At 45.9% G+C, this 16,694-nt stretch overlaps 2 protein-coding genes across 9 annotated transcripts in view; one reads left to right on the forward strand and one right to left on the reverse strand.

Moving 5' to 3' along the window:
• Positions 1-5,269, reverse strand: part of Zc3h14 (zinc finger CCCH-type containing 14) — a 41,819-nt gene extending 36,550 nt beyond the window's left edge. For 2 of the 5 annotated variants that reach the window (XM_038336093.1, XM_038336090.1), the window contains exons 1-2: positions 5,113-5,269; positions 4,754-4,796 (exon numbers count right to left, since the gene is read on the reverse strand). In XM_038336093.1, the coding sequence (XP_038192021.1) occupies positions 4,754-4,796; positions 5,113-5,148 (79 nt within the window). In that variant the 5' untranslated portion in view covers positions 5,149-5,269. The remainder of the gene's footprint in view (positions 1-4,753; positions 4,797-5,112) is intronic. The other 3 variants (XM_038336092.1, XM_038336089.1, XM_038336091.1) reach the window with 2 other exon arrangements.
• A 159-nt stretch (positions 5,270-5,428) lies between these two features.
• The window catches only part of Ptpn21 (protein tyrosine phosphatase non-receptor type 21), a 70,965-nt gene continuing 59,699 nt past the window's right edge, over positions 5,429-16,694 (forward strand). Inside the window, exons 1-2 of one of the 4 annotated variants that reach the window (XM_038336327.1) lie at positions 5,429-5,682; positions 6,721-6,839. The gene's annotated coding sequence lies outside the window, so the exon portion shown is untranslated. Of the gene's footprint in view, positions 5,683-6,720; positions 6,840-14,602; positions 14,769-14,800; positions 15,107-15,864; positions 16,178-16,694 lie in introns of those variants that run through there. The other 3 variants (XM_038336325.1, XM_038336328.1, XM_038336329.1) reach the window with 3 other exon arrangements.

Here is a 16,694-nt window from a genome sequence, read left to right on the forward strand (position 1 = left end):
TGACAGTCCAGATAGACCTCTGAAATACATCTTGAATTAGCATACTGGAAATAGAGGGCAGCAGTAAAAGCTAAGAAGGTTTAGAGAACTCTCCTCTGGAGTGTGAATAAAAACTGGACTGTTGCTTCTTGAAATAACACCAAATAACGAATGACGCCGATGCAGCAGGGGGGCCTGGAAGACCCAGAGGCCATGGTGGCTTGCGCGGAGGATTCAGTAGCGGTCTTAGGGGCCACAGTCATGGTGGAGGCCACGTGGCTTGCGAAGGTAAAACCGAAGACAAGGAGTCTTCACCAAGTTGGGCCACCTGGTTAAGGATATGAAGATCAAATCCCTAGAGATCTACCCGTTCTCCTTGGCCATTAAGGAATCTGAGATTATTTTTTCCTGGGAGAGTCCCTAAAAAGGATGAGGTTCTGAAGATCACGCCAGTAAGAAGCAGACTAGGGCTGGCCAGCAGACTAGCTTTCGTTGTTATTGGGGACTGCAATGATCACGTTGGTGCTAAGTGTTCCATGAAGGTGGATCCGAGGAGCCCATCATCTTGGCCAAGCTTTCCATTGTTCCAGTATGGAGAAGCTACTGGGGGAACAAGATTGGCAAGCCCCACACTGTACCAAACAAATTAACAGGCTGCTGTGGCTCTGTGTTGGTTCAACTCATCCCTGCCCCCAGAGGCACTGCCTTAGCCTCTGTTCCTGTGTCCAAGAAGCTACTGATGATGGCTGGCATTGATGACTACTACACATCAGCCAGGGGAAAACTGGCACCCTGGGTAACTTTGCCAAGGCCACCTTTGATGCCATCTCTAAGACCTACAGCTACCTGACCCCGACCTCTGGAAAGAGACTGTAATTCACCAAGTCTCCTTATTGGGAATTCACTGACCAACATGTGAAAACCACACGAGAGTCTCTGTTCAGAGGATCCAGGCTCCAGCTGTGGCTACCACATTAAGGTTTTTATACAAGAAAAATAAAAAGTGAATTAAGTCTGTTAAAAAAACAAAACAAAAAACAAACAAACACACACACTGGACTGTTAAATGCCGCAGCACTGAGCTGCTCCACAGAAGCACAGGTGAGACCACATTTGCTTTAAAGAATGGTGGTTCTTCTTTGGACCCCAGCCAATATTTTGAAAAACAAACACTCAAATAATTATTGAAAAACTGTCTTCAGGCCTGGAGACGTGGCTCAGAGGTTAAGAGCATTGCCTGCTCTTCCAAAGGTCCTGAGTTCAATTCCCGGCAACCACATGGTGGCTCACTATCATCTGTAAATGAGGTCTGCTGCCCTCTTCTGGCCTGTAGACATACACACAGACAGAATATTGTATGCATAATAAATAAATAAACTTTTTTTTTTTTTTAAAAAGGAAAAACTGTCTTCATAACCTTCCAGAGCTCTGGGACTTTTTTCAGGTATAAAGAACTGTGAGAACTGGGACTAGTAGTGGTGTGTGACTGCAACCCCAGCACCCAGAGACGGAATCGGGAGGATCGGTTGGAGGCTGGTACAAGCTATATCATGAGTGGCAAGCCAGCCTGAGCTACACAGTATGAGATTCCACCTCAAAGAAAACAAAAGTCACCCTGTTCCACACAGCGAGGTATAGCCAACTTCTGCAAACATTAAAAAAGCCCATGCTTTATTTCAAAGAATTGGAAGACGATAGCTGTTAACTGATAGTAAACACCAGGCCCTTTGCTAGAACCCATCATCAACTAGTTAGCTTTAAGGAATTTCCAATTTGGGGGAAGGATGGTATTAAGAGTTTATGGGAACCTAGGGTCAAGTAAAGGGGAAGGAGGGAAGGTGGGACCATCCATCCTTCCCTAACAGAAGCACCAAGGACCCCCAAAACTGAGCCCCTGATCCTCAGGCTGCTACTGACAGGCTCTAGTGCAGTACTCTCCCAGAGCAATACCATCGCCCCAATTCCACCAGTATTTTCAGAAACAAATATAACTATAAGGTAATGTTTTAAAAAACAACAACAACAAAAAAAATTGGCTTAGAATTTCTGGTAAGTGATAGGAATGAATCTGCCTCAATGAACAGGAGCTTATGTCTCACACTGGCCATATGCTAATCTGCCACATGGGAGGGAGATCTCTCACAGCTGGAGCCCAGTAAGTGTTAAATGAAAGAAACAAACCTAAGAAGGTCCAGGTTCAGCTTCATTTTTCATGCCCACGAGGAGTGTCACAACAATCCTGAAACAAACCTGGAATGTACCTATCAACTATAATTCATAAACTAGAAATTCTTAGCCTATTCAGTCTCAGGGTACTTCTCTGGTTGATGTGAATTGTATCTACTAATATTAACCACATGAATTTAAAATGGAGAATTTTTAAAGGATTTAATTATTAATATACTAATTACATGCTGGTAGCCCAATTATATTAACTTAATAGTTTTTTTGAAAACTAAAGTTTCCCAGACAAACAAAAACCACAGCTCTAAGGGTGGTATTTCTTTCTACTTCCACAAATCTCTTTGCTGTCTGGTCTAAAAGAAAATTAATTCTAAATCTCTGTTTATTGCATCTAATGTGTGATCAAGTTGTTTAATATTGGGGACTGTAAAGAAAATCTAGACCTACACGTCCATACTTGGAGTATTTTAACAGCCTTTCTATATCTCATGGATACCATTCAAAAACTCAAGGGGCAATTTATTAGCAATAAAGAATCTAATACACCACCAATGAACTCTTTGTACTGTTGCAAGGAAATCCACCTATGCATCCTTCAGCTTTTGCATATTTAATAATGCGTACTGGTCACCTGGAAAATACCAGTTTACTGAGCTGGGAACCAAGGACATGTTGATGCATTTCAGTATATGAAGCCAGTGCTGCACCTGTGTTTTCATCACAAAAACTCTCTCCATTCTGGGAAGCTCTCCACTTCACAGAGGTAAACCCAAACTTTCAATTTCATTTGAAAGTTCAACTTGTCATTGGCAATAAAAACTATTGGCTTTTTTTTTTTCATGTTTACCAAATACCTAAGTGCACAAAACCAGTTTATCACTTCTTAGAAGGTAGAAAAGTTTCCACTTCTGTGAGAGAACAAAAGGTATTTGATGAGGAGAGTGTTTACTTCATCTTACAGCTATGGTCCATCATCCAGGAAACTCAGGGCAGGAACCTGGAGGCAGGAACCTGGAGGCAGGAACCTGGAGGCAGGAATTGATGCAGAGGCTATGGAGGAGTGCTATTTCCTGGCTTGCTCTGCCTGCTTTCTTCCTTTCAAGTTTTCCAAAACAAGGTTTCTCTGTGTAGCCCTAGCTGTCCTGGAACTCACTCTGTAGACCAGGCTGGCCTCTAACTCACAGAGATCTGCCTGCCTCTGCCTCCCATGTGCTGGGATTACAGGTGAGAGCTGGTATTAGAGACGTGGCACCAATGCCTGGCTTTCTGCCTTTTTTTTTTAAGCACCCAGAATCACCAGACCAGGGGTGGCACCACCCACAATAAACTGGCCCTCCCACACCCATCAAGAAAATAACCCACAGCCTTGCCCACGAACATGTCTGTTGGTGGCATTTTCTCAACCCGGGCCTCCTCTTCCCAAATGACTCTAGCTTAGATCACGTTGACATGCTGCTACCACAGTCAACTGACAACTTTAGCTTTCTTAAAACAGGCCTATCAGCTCAGAGTGCCACTGCTTTCGAGCACTTCTATGTACTCACAATCAAATCCTAAAAGGACGGGCGTTCTGGAACTCACTCTGTAGGGCTAGGCCAGCCTGGAGCTCACAGAGATCTGCCTGCCTCTGCTCCTGAGTGCTGGAATTACAATCCTGGGCCACCACCTCCCAGTTCAGAAGCCAATTTTAAAAACATTATATCAACTGTTTCATTAGTAACATTCTAAATGGAACTGGTTTCCTTTTTCAACTACAAGAAGTAATCTGACTAAGAATTCTAGGACAACTTGGCATGACTACCCTTTAAACTTCGCTTTCTAACCACTGCTTTCATGTAATCCAAATGTGAACACAGCGCAAAGCCAAGCCTCATAACTATTATGACAACAAGTTTGACTGCACAGGCCTGTAAAGGTCTCCGACACCTAGGTTACCCACAATTTATACCTGTAGCCACTAGCTGTACAGTCAGATCAGGCCTCTTCCTACAACCCAGTTCAAGTATCCAAAGCCTTTGTTTCTATTTGTACAACTGGAAACATTATCACTTACATTTAGTGGTGACTTACTGTATATATGGAATAGCTACACACTGTCCAAAGTAAACTCGTTTTAAGAGAGGAAAATGAACTTCGCAGTCAGGTTCGAGTAGGAAGAATATTAAAAAAAAAAAAAAAAAAAAAAAAAAAAAAACCTAAAACATAAAACTCACTGAACCAGCTCTGTGGCAAACGCCAGAAGCGTCAAGTGTTCATATCCAAGATAATAGATCTGAAATTAAAGGTCATGACGAAAGTAACCAGAAAAACAGAACAAGATTCGAACAAACATTATGGGTTGAAAAACGACTGCCTCGGAAGAAAAAGCTTAGGCTATTTGAAAATAAAGCTTTAGACAGGACATGGGGGTGGAGTTGGGTGGGGACTCGGGGTGCTGCTATGGACGGTTCAATGAAACGAGGGTGGAGGAAACCAGGGGATCTTCAATTTCAAGGTAGACCACCCAAAGAGCTTTTGGCAGACTCACTCAGACATCCAATCAGTTGCAAGGCCTACATTATGTTTAGGCGAATGACAAGAACCAACTTACCCACGTAAGCTCCTAATTCTTGCAATTTCCCCTTAATGGCACTCTGGGGAGGAAAGAGGGAGAGAGGAAAAAAAGAAAAAAAAAAAAGCAAAGGTGCCTGTGAAAACCCCGACAGGAGAAAGCGACCCCCCCACCGCGCTCCCCGCCCAGGAAGGTGGGGGAGGGGACGGCCGACCCCCGCGCGGCGCTTTCCTCCTCCGCCGCCCCGGTGGCTCCCACGGGCCCGCGGATGTCCCCGGAGCCGCCGCGCCTGCGCCCTGTCAGAGGCGGCCCGCGCCGAGGAGACGCTGCAGGCCGGGCCCACCCGCCCCGTTACTCCTGGCAACCGCCCGCTCGCCGCCCGCCAACGCGGGCCTCACCCGGATCTTGCGGCTGATCTCGGTGCCGATTTCCATGGCTCCGCGGCGGGCGGCCGGGTCAGCACTGCGCGGCGCTTCGGTTACCTGGAGCCCGCCGCGGGCTGCCACCCTGCAGCCTGACCCGCCACCACCGCCGCCGCCGCCGCCGCTCCGCCTCCTACCGACCGAGCGCGCTGCGTGTCCCCGCCCCTGCTGGCGCCCCCGTGCAAGCGCGAGTTAGCGCGCATGCGTCTGCGCGCACGCATGCGCAAAAACATCCCCGGAGGGTCCGGGACCTGTGCTCCGGCGCCCTCTGCTGGCCGCACAGAGAATAATGGCGTGCAGGTAACCTGGCTTCTCCTATGCCTTCCTAAACCAGGGGACCCTCCTTTCTTCCCTTTTGTGATTTCTAACTGATTTTAGTTTCCTACAGGTTATAAGGATGGATAGCGCGAACATCATGGGTCTTGATCTGAGTTCAAATCTAACCTCAAGTATGGGATCGATACAGATTGTTAACTCTTGAAGTTTTCATTTTCTTCCAGGAAAAAGACTGTTTTCTAGAAGATGTACTGTCTGTAGTTAGACTTGGTGAGTGGAGGGGCAATATCCAGAGTAGCAGCAGAACCTATCCAGCATGCCTTTAATTCTACAGCGTTTTTGTTGTTGGTGGTGGTTTTTTTTTGTTGTTGTTGTTTTGTTTTGTTGTTGTTGTTGTTGTTCTTGTTGTTGTTTTGGTTTAGTTTTTTGAGACAGGGTTTCTCTGTGTAGCCCTGATAATCCTGGAACTCTCTCTGTAGACCAGGCTGTCCTCGAACTCAGAGATCCACCTGCTTCTGCCTCCTGAGTGCTGGGATTAGAAGTGTGGCCACTTTAATTTTAAACATCCTTGCTCTCCTGGCTTTGGTTCTGCCTCCCGCCCCCCCCCCCACCCCAGTATCACCAGTGTACTTTACCCAGGATTAATCCTCCTCCTGCCCTTCCTCTCTGAACTGCTTCTTTGGAGGACACTTATTTCCAGGACTCCCTATTTGTTAGCAATCAGCCCGCTACAGGTAACATGAAGAGTGGCAAGTGGCGCCCTTTCGTGTTACAAGCGAGCGGCAAGTGCTGCCCTCTAGTGTTAGAGTTGGTGTGCATTCCTGGGATAGTGGAACTCAGCCCTACATGTATTTGAGCTCCTTGGGCCTACAGGTTGGGGTTGCAGCCTCCTTCAGGTCCTCAGGCCTTGGTGGCAACCAGTTACAACTCTCACCCAGTCGCTTGACTCTCTTGTCCCTGGAGATCCGACAGTTCTCTGCAGGTTCTCTGGTCACCTCTTGCTGTCCCTCTCTACATCCGCCCCTCCACCTTATCCTGGCAGCGCTCTCCCGAACAGCTCCCTCGCTCTTCCATCTGCTGCCTCTTTCTTGATCCATACAACCGAAAATGGGGGAGAAAGGAGCACTTGACAGAAAGTCTGGTGTTAGGCCCACTGTTGCAACCCTAGCGGAAGGAGCACAGGAGGGTACCTCCCAGGCCGGAGTAGCCTGCTTATGGAGCTCAAATTGGGAGGTTGGGCTTAATCACAGCTATTTGTTCAGCCCAAGCCCAGCCATGTGTTGGACTAATCACAGTTTTGCCTCTTAGCCCCAGTTGCAGCCGTCCCTCTGCTGAACCACAAGGAGAACTGCTTGCCCTCCGGCCTGGGAAGAAATAATTGCAGCTTCCTTTGAAGTTCTTCGAGGCTCAGGATCGCAAACCGTCAGGTACAAAATATTTCAAACAGCCTTGGTTGCAGCCCAGCACTCCGCAGCTGGGACGACCACCTGCAGTCTTTGCATGGTTGTTTCAGGACAGTAGGCGCTGGAGTTAAGAGTAGTCTGTCTGGTTGGTCTGGTCGAGGCATCCAGGGCAGCAAGGGACAGTCCAATAGCCGCTGATAGGTGTCAAGTTGTCGAACTCCTAGCATCTTTGCTGGTTTATGGGAGATGGGGTGTCAAGGGGTGCTCAGAGCACACACTGGAGGAGCTTACCTCAGAGTGATTGATCCCAACAGATCTCAGAGTTCTTTAGCATACGCAACCCTTGCCTAGAGACCAGTAGGTCAATCTCTCACCTATCTCATTTGCCATTTCCAGGCTAATAAAGACCAGCTCCACCATTTACCTTGTGTTCTCGCCTGAACACCCGCTCCCAAATCCTAAGTAACTATGTCCGCTTTATTCCCTTCTAAATTCAGCCTTCTCAGGGCAAAGCTGTCTTTATCACCTCCAAGGCAACTGCATTTCTACAGTGGACTTCTTTAGTTCTCCTTGTCCCTGATCTCAAAACATGGAAGAATCTTTTCTTTTTCTCTTCAGCATAGATATTTAGAGAAGTTACCTTTCTCCCCCACAATCCTCAAGTTTCTAAGTGATTTGGAGTATGTTTTGTTTTTTGATTCTGGTGTTAGCTTTGTGGCATGGCCTCAATACATTTGGACTCAGACTCCTGTTCCTCATGCCAGTATTGGGATGACAGGCATGCACCGACTATCCCCACCCAGCTCCTTAAGAATGAGTTTCCCTTAGCTAGCTCTTGGTGCATAACGAGTGAGCACAGGTGTAGCAGTTTGGAATATACATGTTTCTCATCTTGCAGTTTTCATCAGTTAGTCTAGGCAGACCTCCTCAGAGCTGGCAGACAGGCTGCATTCGCATGGGATTTGACTAACAGAGAATCCCATGTCATGCTCCTTATCAGAAAAGGATTTCCTGGGATCTGGGATCTTTATGAGCAAAGGCTCCATCTTTTTGCCATCTATGATCTAGAAGAAATGGTCTAAAAAAAAAAAAAAAAAGATGGCCCACAGTTCTTGCCAAGTAGCTGTTCCCTTAATTTAGCAAAGATACAATCCCCTCCCAGCACACCTTGGTTCCTCTGTCAAGGACTTTTATCTCATTCATTTGGGTTCATCTAGCCTGATGCCTAGATCAAGTGAATTAGGAGCTTCTTTATATCTGCAAAATCTCTTGTCTTTACCATACCCACTAGTTAAAGCAACCCACAATCACAGGCATTATCAAAGAGCAGGAACCACAGGGTTAGAGTCTGTCTGCCACGGGCCCTTCGACAGTTGCCTGTCATCTTCTGAATTCTTCTGTCATCTATATGGAAACTAATATGATAGCATATGTTTTCTATGTATATGTTCATTCGCCCTAGCAAAATATGATCAACTGAGCCCCGTGTGTCTTTTATATTTTACAGAAGTTCTTTCGGAATGGTAAACACATAATAAACATCAAATACTTATAGATTAAAATAAATCAGAGACTTAATTTACAAAGGCATTTTTCCTGGGTAAATCCAGTGACCATAGAGTCATGAAAAATTGATGAGAGGAGCCGAGTGACAGAACGGGGACCCTGGAGCCGCGCTCTCTGAGGCCTTAGGCAAGCTGCCTCTTTTCCTTGAGCCCCAGTTCGCTCCTCCGTGGCACTGATAGAATACTGTTTTCTCCTGCAGAGGGTTCTTATATAAGGAGGAGGTAAGTTATTATTTGCAAAGCATTTCGAGCTGTGCCTGACTCCCACCAGCGTTATGTTTGTTGATTAAAAATTAAATGCCTGCACTGAGCCAGACACTGTGGTAGGAGCCAGAGCCCACAGGTGAGCAGGACCGCGGCTCTGCACTCATCACACAGTGCAAAAGCCAGGTAAGTTTTTTTTTGTTTTTGTTTTTTTTTATATTTATTTATTTATTATGTATACAATATTCTCTCTGCATGTATGCCTGAAGGCCAGAAGAGGGCACCAGACCTCGTTACAGATGGTTGTGAGCCACCATGTGGTTGCTGGGAATTGAACTCAGGACCTTTGGAAGAGCAGGCAATGCTCTTAACCTCTGAGCCATCTCTCCAGCCCAGTTTTTTTTTTTTTTTAACTTCTTTTCTCCCCCATTCCATAACTAAGAACAAGAACAAGTTTTACCATTATTGAACTTTAAGCAAATTGGCATTCAACAATTTAGTTACTATTGGAAAATCTTGTGTAAAAAGAGCCAGGAGCATTTCCACTGAAAGGTGCTCAGAGTCTGGAGAGACAGTCAGACAGTCAGTGAAGTATTTGCCATACATAAAGACCTCAGTAGCCCCCAGCACCCATGTGTTATGTGCCTGTAATCCCAGAATTCGGGCGCTGGAGACGGGAACCCCTAGGGCTTGCTGTTCAGCTAGTCTAGACAAATATGTAAGTCCTTGGTCCACTGAGGGGCCCTGTCTTAGAAATAAGATATAAAACAATTAAGAAGACATCAGCACCTACTTCTGGCCTACACACACACACACACACACACACACACACATTCATAGCCAGGCATTGTGACACATGTCTGCAGTCTCAGTACTTGTGAGGCTGGGGAAGGAACATCATGAGTTTAAGTCCAACCTGGCAACACAGCAAGATCCTGTTCTGTTTTGTTTTTAATTTATAACAAGGAATTTATTAAAGGTATTGAAGACAGGGTTCTCTTTTTAGGACAACCAGCTTACATTTATGGAAGAGAATTGCAGGGTATTTGAGAACTCAAACATGTTCAGATCTCAGATGATAAAGAGTCTGAGTCATAGAGAGAGTGTCCCCACTAAGCCAGTGGCACTTAGGGATTGGAGGCTGTTCAGGGTGCTTCCCTGTAAGATGCAACCTCACAATCCACATCCTTGAAGGGACTGGAAGTATTAGTCTTACAAAAAAATAAACTGCCCCATGACAAATGGCATATTTTTCTCCTAAGGGATAGTATGAGAGCCAGATCACAATGAACTACAGTGCCAGCTAAGAGGGTTCTTGGCCACCTTCCAGATAGAGGAGCAAACTGAAAAAGAGCCTTGGTTATGAAGCTGGCAGGGCCTGAGTGCCAGCTTCAGCTCTGCAAAGCCTAAGTTCTCTAACAATGGTGTCCCCTGTGTTTCCAGTCCTCCCTCAGGGCTACATTTCAGAGGGATTTTATGGTGTGTGTGTGTGTGTGTGTGTGTGTGTGTGTGTGTGTGTATGAGAGAGAGAGAGAGAGAGAGAGAGAGAGAGAGGAGAGAGAGCAAGAGAGCCTGCTTTATCAGCCTGTGGAAGAAGGGAGGCAGAGGTGGTTGTTTTTCCCCAGCTTGGAATGGTTTTATTTTCCTTGAATGTTTAGTGACCTTGTATTGTCTTTCCAGACTCAAACAGGATCCTCACAATGATTAACTAGGCATTATCAATCTGTTTGGGTTATACCTTTGTGTAAGTTTTCTTACTTCACGTCGCGTATTGTTCACAGGATGAGTCCTTGAGGGGACAAGACATGCATCTTGTTTGTCTATCTCCATGCAAACCACCGGCTTCTAGTACAGGTTGAGAGAACAGATGTTTCTCTTCAGTACTGAATCTCAATGGTATGTCTGCCTTTGGATCAGAATCTATAGATGCTCGGGGCCTGCGGGCGACAGTACTGCCTCCCTCCCGTGATCCGAGTCTGGACACCTGAGTTCAGTCTCTGGGATGTGAGTAAAGATGCACGGAGAGAGCCAGCTGCACACGGTTGTCCTCTGACCTCCATACAACAGCCCCACCCTGGCCAGAGAAAATAATAAATAAAATTGTTTAAAACGAAGCCCGAGTGTGAGTGTTGGGAATCGCCCTCACACCAGTCAGTCTCTGTGGCTAGGAGGCTGGCACCCTTTCTGTTGTCCTGGCCATTTAAATGCAAATGTGGCCAACATCACTTTCTTGAAGTCCAAGACAACTGGTCCTCAAAAATCACCACTACTTGTTGTACGGAGGAGCGGGCCGCATTTTGCCACCCAGCTATCTCAGTCGGTAGAGCATGGGACTCTTAATCCCAGGGTCGTGGGTTCAGGCCACGCTGGTTAGACTCACGCTCGTAAACCACGACCTCATGCTGAACACAGCTTATTAGAAATGGGTTAGATCGCCAGGCGGTGGTGGCGCACGCCTTTAATCCCAGCACTCGGGAGGCAGAGGCAGGCGGATCTCTGTGAGTTCGAGGCCAACCTGGTCTACAAGAGCTAGTTCCAGGACAGGCTCTAAAAAAGCTGCAGAGAAACCCTGTCTCGAAAAACCAAAAAAAAAAAAAAAAAAAAAAAAAAAAAAAGAAATGGGTTAGATCAAGATGTGAGAATTAGCCAATAAGAAGCTAGAGATAATGGGCCAGGCAGTAATTTAATTAATACAATTTCTGTATGGTTATTTCGGGTATAAGCTAGCCAAGTGGCCGGGAGGACAAACAGCCTGCAGGGCCCGGGTGTAAGCCAGTCTGGGACTGGACGCAGCCCGCTCCTCCTTACTACAACTCCTGAGTGTGTGGAGGTGTTGTACCTAGCGCAGCGCTGAGTGAGGGAATCAGAGATGAGGGCCAAGATTTCAGGAAAAGGGGTGATTGCACCTGTCAGGGCTCCTGGAACCAGCTCTACAGATGCCTGTGAGCTACCATGTGAGTGCTAGGAATTGAACCGGGGTCCTCTACAAGAGCAACAAGTGCTCTTAACCACCAAGACATCTCTCCAGCCCTAACATCTCCCGTTTGTTGGTTCTGATCTCCGCCCTATCTCTAGACATTCTTGTCTTTGTAGGCTAAAGCAAGTATGGATTCTTACAGTGAATGATAATTCATGTAGTAATATATGATGGATGGTCCCCAAGAACCAAAGCGAATTAACTGAACTAAGAAAATACTGTTTGAGGAGCTGGAGGCAATGAAGAGCATGGATTGTTCTTGCAGAGGCCCATGTTGGGTTCCTAGCACCCACATTGGGCTTGCAACTCCAGCTCTAGGGCATTCAGTGTCTTTTCTCAGCCTCCAAAAACATTTGCATTCATGTGCACACACATACATACAAACATGTATATGCACAAAAATACATCATTAAAAAGTAGTAGTCAGCCGGGCAGTGGTGGCGCACGCCTTTAATCCCAGCACTCGGGAGGCAGAGGCAGGCGGATCTCTGTGAGTTCGAGACCAGCCTGGTCTACAAGAGCTAGTTCCAGGACAGGCTCCAAAGCCACAGAGAAACCCTGTCTCGAAAAACCAAAAAAAAAAAAAAAAAAAAAAGTAGTAGTCAGTGGATCTCCCAGACCACAGTTTTGTCCCTGCTTATAATTTTGTCTTTCGTTATTTTATGTCAGAGCTTGCTTCCTTCCTTCCTTCCTTTCTACAGTTTTGTTGAAGATTTACCCTTAATTGCATGTGTGTGTGAAAGGGGTAGATATGTGCGTACAAGTGCAGGTACAGCGGACACTGGAGATACTGGGTCCCCTTTGGAGCTAGAGTTGCAGGTTATGAACCGCCTAACACGGAAGCTAGGAATTGAACACAGCCCCCCTGAAAGAACAGTGCTTGCCTCTACTTGCTGAACCATCATCTTTTCAACACTCTTTTTGATTTGCATTTATATATTTTAATAAGAATTACTGCCTGGTGGCGGTGGCACATGCCTTTTATCCCAGCACTCAGGAGGCAGATGCAGGAGGATCTCTGAGTTCTAGGACAGCCAGGGCTACACAGAGAAACCCTGTCTCAAAACCAAAATAATAATAATAATAGTATAACTTTTGCCTGGTCTACAGCTTGAGTTCCAGGACAGCCAAAGTTACCCAGAGAAATCCTGTCTCTAGAAAACAACAAACAAAAAACGAAGAAAAGAATTACCTTCAATTGTAGGAGTGTATGATGTAGCACTTTCTGGGTAAAAAGAAGTAAGCATGTGCACATGTGTATAATAGCCCATATCTCTGTGCGGATACAGAGGACTGAAATAACCATCTCCAGAAAGACCTGGATGTCCAGCAGGCAGGCTGGCAAGGCTTGTACTTAATTATTTTGTGTATGTTGGGGTTGAACTATATAAATGACCTCACTCTCTTTCGGGGGAAGTGTAAGTTAATGACTGTCTTATACCCAGTACTTGGGAGGGGTTGTCTTCCTGCCTTGCTGTGGGGATGTTTCTGCCAAATTAACACGAGGGAAAATAGAGCTTACGTGCATGGCTGGGAGCTGACATTTGTAGGCTGCGAAGGAGTTCAGCTCAGTTGTCTAAAGCACCACTTGGGTTTTATGATCATTTTCTATTTTTAAAATTCTTTCATTTTCTTCCCGATTCAATTAACACGTTTTTATTTAGTGCCTACTGTCTGCCCAGTACTTCCCTCATAATTCTAGGAGATATAAAAGAAGCCTCCGTGAAACAATTTTTAATAATCCTGCCAAGTGCCACAGCTACAGGGTGGCTAGAACTGTGTCTTGGAAGTAGAGTCCTGGATTGAGTTGGAGAGGTGTGGACGGCTGACACAAATGGGAAGGGTCTGGAGGTGCCACCCAGATCCTCTCGATGGGGAGCAGCAGGCATGCCGGGAAGAAGAGAGCAGTAAGGGTGGCGAGGGGGCCAGCCATTCTAGATCACCCTTAGAGGTCTGTTAGCTGAACTTCACCTTGGGAGATCACTGGAAAGGACCAAAAACCAGAGAGAGAGAGAGGTAACTAAACCATGGGGTAGCTGAAAGGGAAAGACACTGAGGAGCTGATGCCACGTGCCCACGATGAGGGGCAGCCAGAATCCAATGTAATAATGAGCACTGGTAGCTGGGCCTAGAATTGAGTGAAACCTTCCACACGTATTTTACTCAAGGTTACTGGATCGCGATCATTCCCAGCTTTGGGGAGAGGAAGCAAGTCCACAAAAACTAGGGGATTTGCCAGTAAGGGTTGGAGCTGGGATTTGAATCCAAACAATCTGATCCCGAAGCTTGATTCTGCCCTGAGTATGCATACTGTTCTCTCTGGGGGATCCTGTTCCCCAGGAGTCTCAATTGTCTGGGGGTGGGGGTGGGGTCAGCTCCCCAGTTCTCTTTCCCTCCAAACTACTCCCATAGCTACCTTTCGGGTTTGTTAGTCCTTCCCAGTGGTCCCCAAGGTAAAGCTCAGCTATCAGAACTTGAGGTCTAGAATAACTTCCCTGGTCACCCTTATTTCTAGAACTCTCCTCTCTCGCATGCTCTGTGCTCCCATCAAGTGGATTCCGAGGAAGCAGTACCTCCAGCCCCATGCCCATTTGTGTCAGACGTCAGCTTCTCTCTCGAGTTCCTACGGAGGAGCGGTGTGTACTTACTGGAGGGGCAGGCACTAAGTGGGGGTGTGTGTGTGTGTGGAACGTTTTGAACCGTCTTCAGCAATGTACAATAATACACCAGTAACTCCAGTTACTTTACAGACCCCCTACTCAAATAAAGCACCAGATCCCTTTCTACCTGGACCCAAAATAACGTCCCCCTCCCTTCCTTTTTTATTTTTTATTTCTTAAAGCTCAGCTTTATTTGGAAACTTAAAATAACTGGTCACACGGTTAAAAACAGCAGTGGCGCGCCCCCTCCCCGGCGGCCGGGCGCAGCTGTCCGGCCTCCCCCGCGCCCCGCCGCCCGCATTCCAGCTCTCTGAGGTCACGCGCCGCCGCCTCCCCGGATCCGCGCGCCCGGCCCAGGGGGAGGGACGCGGGCCCCGCAGCTCCGGCCCCAGCCCCTGAGCTTCCCCAGCGAGTCCCGCTGCGGCCGGGCGGGTGCGGGCAAGTTGTGCGGTCGGTTCACGGGCCCGGACGCAGGCGGGCGAGCGGAGCCCGGGGAGGCGGGACGCAGAGCCGGCGCGCAGCCCCGACCCGGCGGGAGCGGGAGCAGGTGAGGCGCGGGGCACTCGGGCAGGGGCGTAACAAAGAGCGAAGTCTTCGCTTCGCAGGCTCGCTCTGATCTCCTAGAGTCATTTCTAAAAAGAGTCTGGAACTTCTATTCCGGACTCCTCCGCGGATGACTGCGGTTTAATTCTGGATCAGAGTTTGAAATCTTGGGCATATTTGTGCCTCTCGGAATATGTGGACTATTTCGGAATGTGGAGTATGAAAGTTGCCTGATAACTTTGGCGACAAGGGGCATAAAGGAAGAACTGTTTGGCAACTCCTTGTTTCGGTTTTGGAGTAAAGCGTCTTTACTGCTGGAGAATTCTTGGATCTGCAATTTCGGTAATTTTTGCAAACCCTGATTAGATTGGCCTCTCTGAGCACGCCAGTCTTATCCCCAGCCCCCGATGAGAAAACCTTATGATAATTGATAATGCTAGAAAACACGTTGTGAACATTTACGAGCTAATAGTTACTGAAAGATTTCTTTTTCTTTTTCTTTTTTAGTTCAGCAATTTCACTCTGAAAATAGTTGTTTTGTTTGTAGGCCATTTAACTGTAGATTACCAATGCACAAATCTTTTGTGAGAGACATGAGATTCATTTCAAGTTCTAAAAATGCCAGATACTTCCTTTTCAGTGATTATTTAATGCTAAAGGAATAGTGGCAAGGTTCCATGAACATGTGGTGAGTGATTTGGGGTGGGTATCCCGTGAGATTCAGGCTTAAAGTGGATTTGAGAAACGTTTGGAGGGGAATATGGACAAGAAAATAAAAATGAACTTACTAACAGAGCAGACCTATGAAGCAGAATTTAATATGCATATTTTTCTTATTCAGCAATGAAATAGTTTTGTAGAGAAATTATACTGTTTTTTTTCCTTTAAAGGCTGTTTATAGCCTATTTCATTTAGTAGTTGACACCTAAATCAGCTCTCCCCAGAGTACCTTAAATTTCTACTTCCTGGCATTAGTAGTTAAACAGAACTTATGATATCATTAAGATATATTCATCAATTATAAATTTTAAAGTTACTAAGCAGGACTTTTGCCACAGTGGGTTTTATATGAGTAACCAAGAAACCAGATATTCTTAGGAGGAAAAACACAGAAATATAACAAGCAAATTATAACAACTGCCAAAAGAAAAGAGGAAAAAAATTGGCTTTTCCTCTTTCCCAATGCTGTAAAACATTTCCAATCTCAGGAACAACTGGAAATTTGAGTTTACCTAATCAGAACTAGAGTTAATAATTAAGCTATGTAGTGTAGTATACTGTGTTTAAGGCATAGTTCCATCTTCACAGTGAAGACATTAACACATTTGTCAGGACCCAATAAGATGTCATCCCTTTGGACATATGAAGCTATCTTTTTCTGCACATTGCTTAATGTTTCCAGTTACCACAATTGTAAGTCTGAAACCTACAACTTTATCTCTTGGCGATAATCCTTTGCATACTAACCATGGTTTTTGTTTTTAAATTTACAGAAACATTATTGGTCTCTCTTCTGGCTGAAAGCTTGTTTAAGGTGTGGGTTTTTTTTCAAGTGTTTTCAATTTCTTGCTTTTTTAAAATTTCTGCTTCATCTGTTTATACTCTGAAACAACAAAGAACTTTGAAAAATATTGCAGATCGAAACTCTCTTATTATAGCCCCCACTCCCATTCCTTCTATGGATCAGTGCTTTTACCCAAGGAAGGCTTTCAGCAAATGTTAAAGTAATGTTGTAGGTTCCACTTTCCCCTTTGGCATTCCTCTCTGCCCCTTGTTTTTATGCTTGTTTTATCTCTCCGGAATGGTGGCTGGGAGATCACCACACTATAGAGCTCCAAAAAGCAAAACAAAAATTTAGAAACTTTGACCATATCCCTGCTAGCGATACAGCTCTGAATATAATTATAGATGCCTGTAATCTCCTTAAGGG

This window comes from Arvicola amphibius, chromosome 7 (genome assembly GCF_903992535.2).
Source record: "Arvicola amphibius chromosome 7, mArvAmp1.2, whole genome shotgun sequence".
NCBI lineage: Eukaryota > Metazoa > Chordata > Mammalia > Rodentia > Cricetidae > Arvicola > Arvicola amphibius.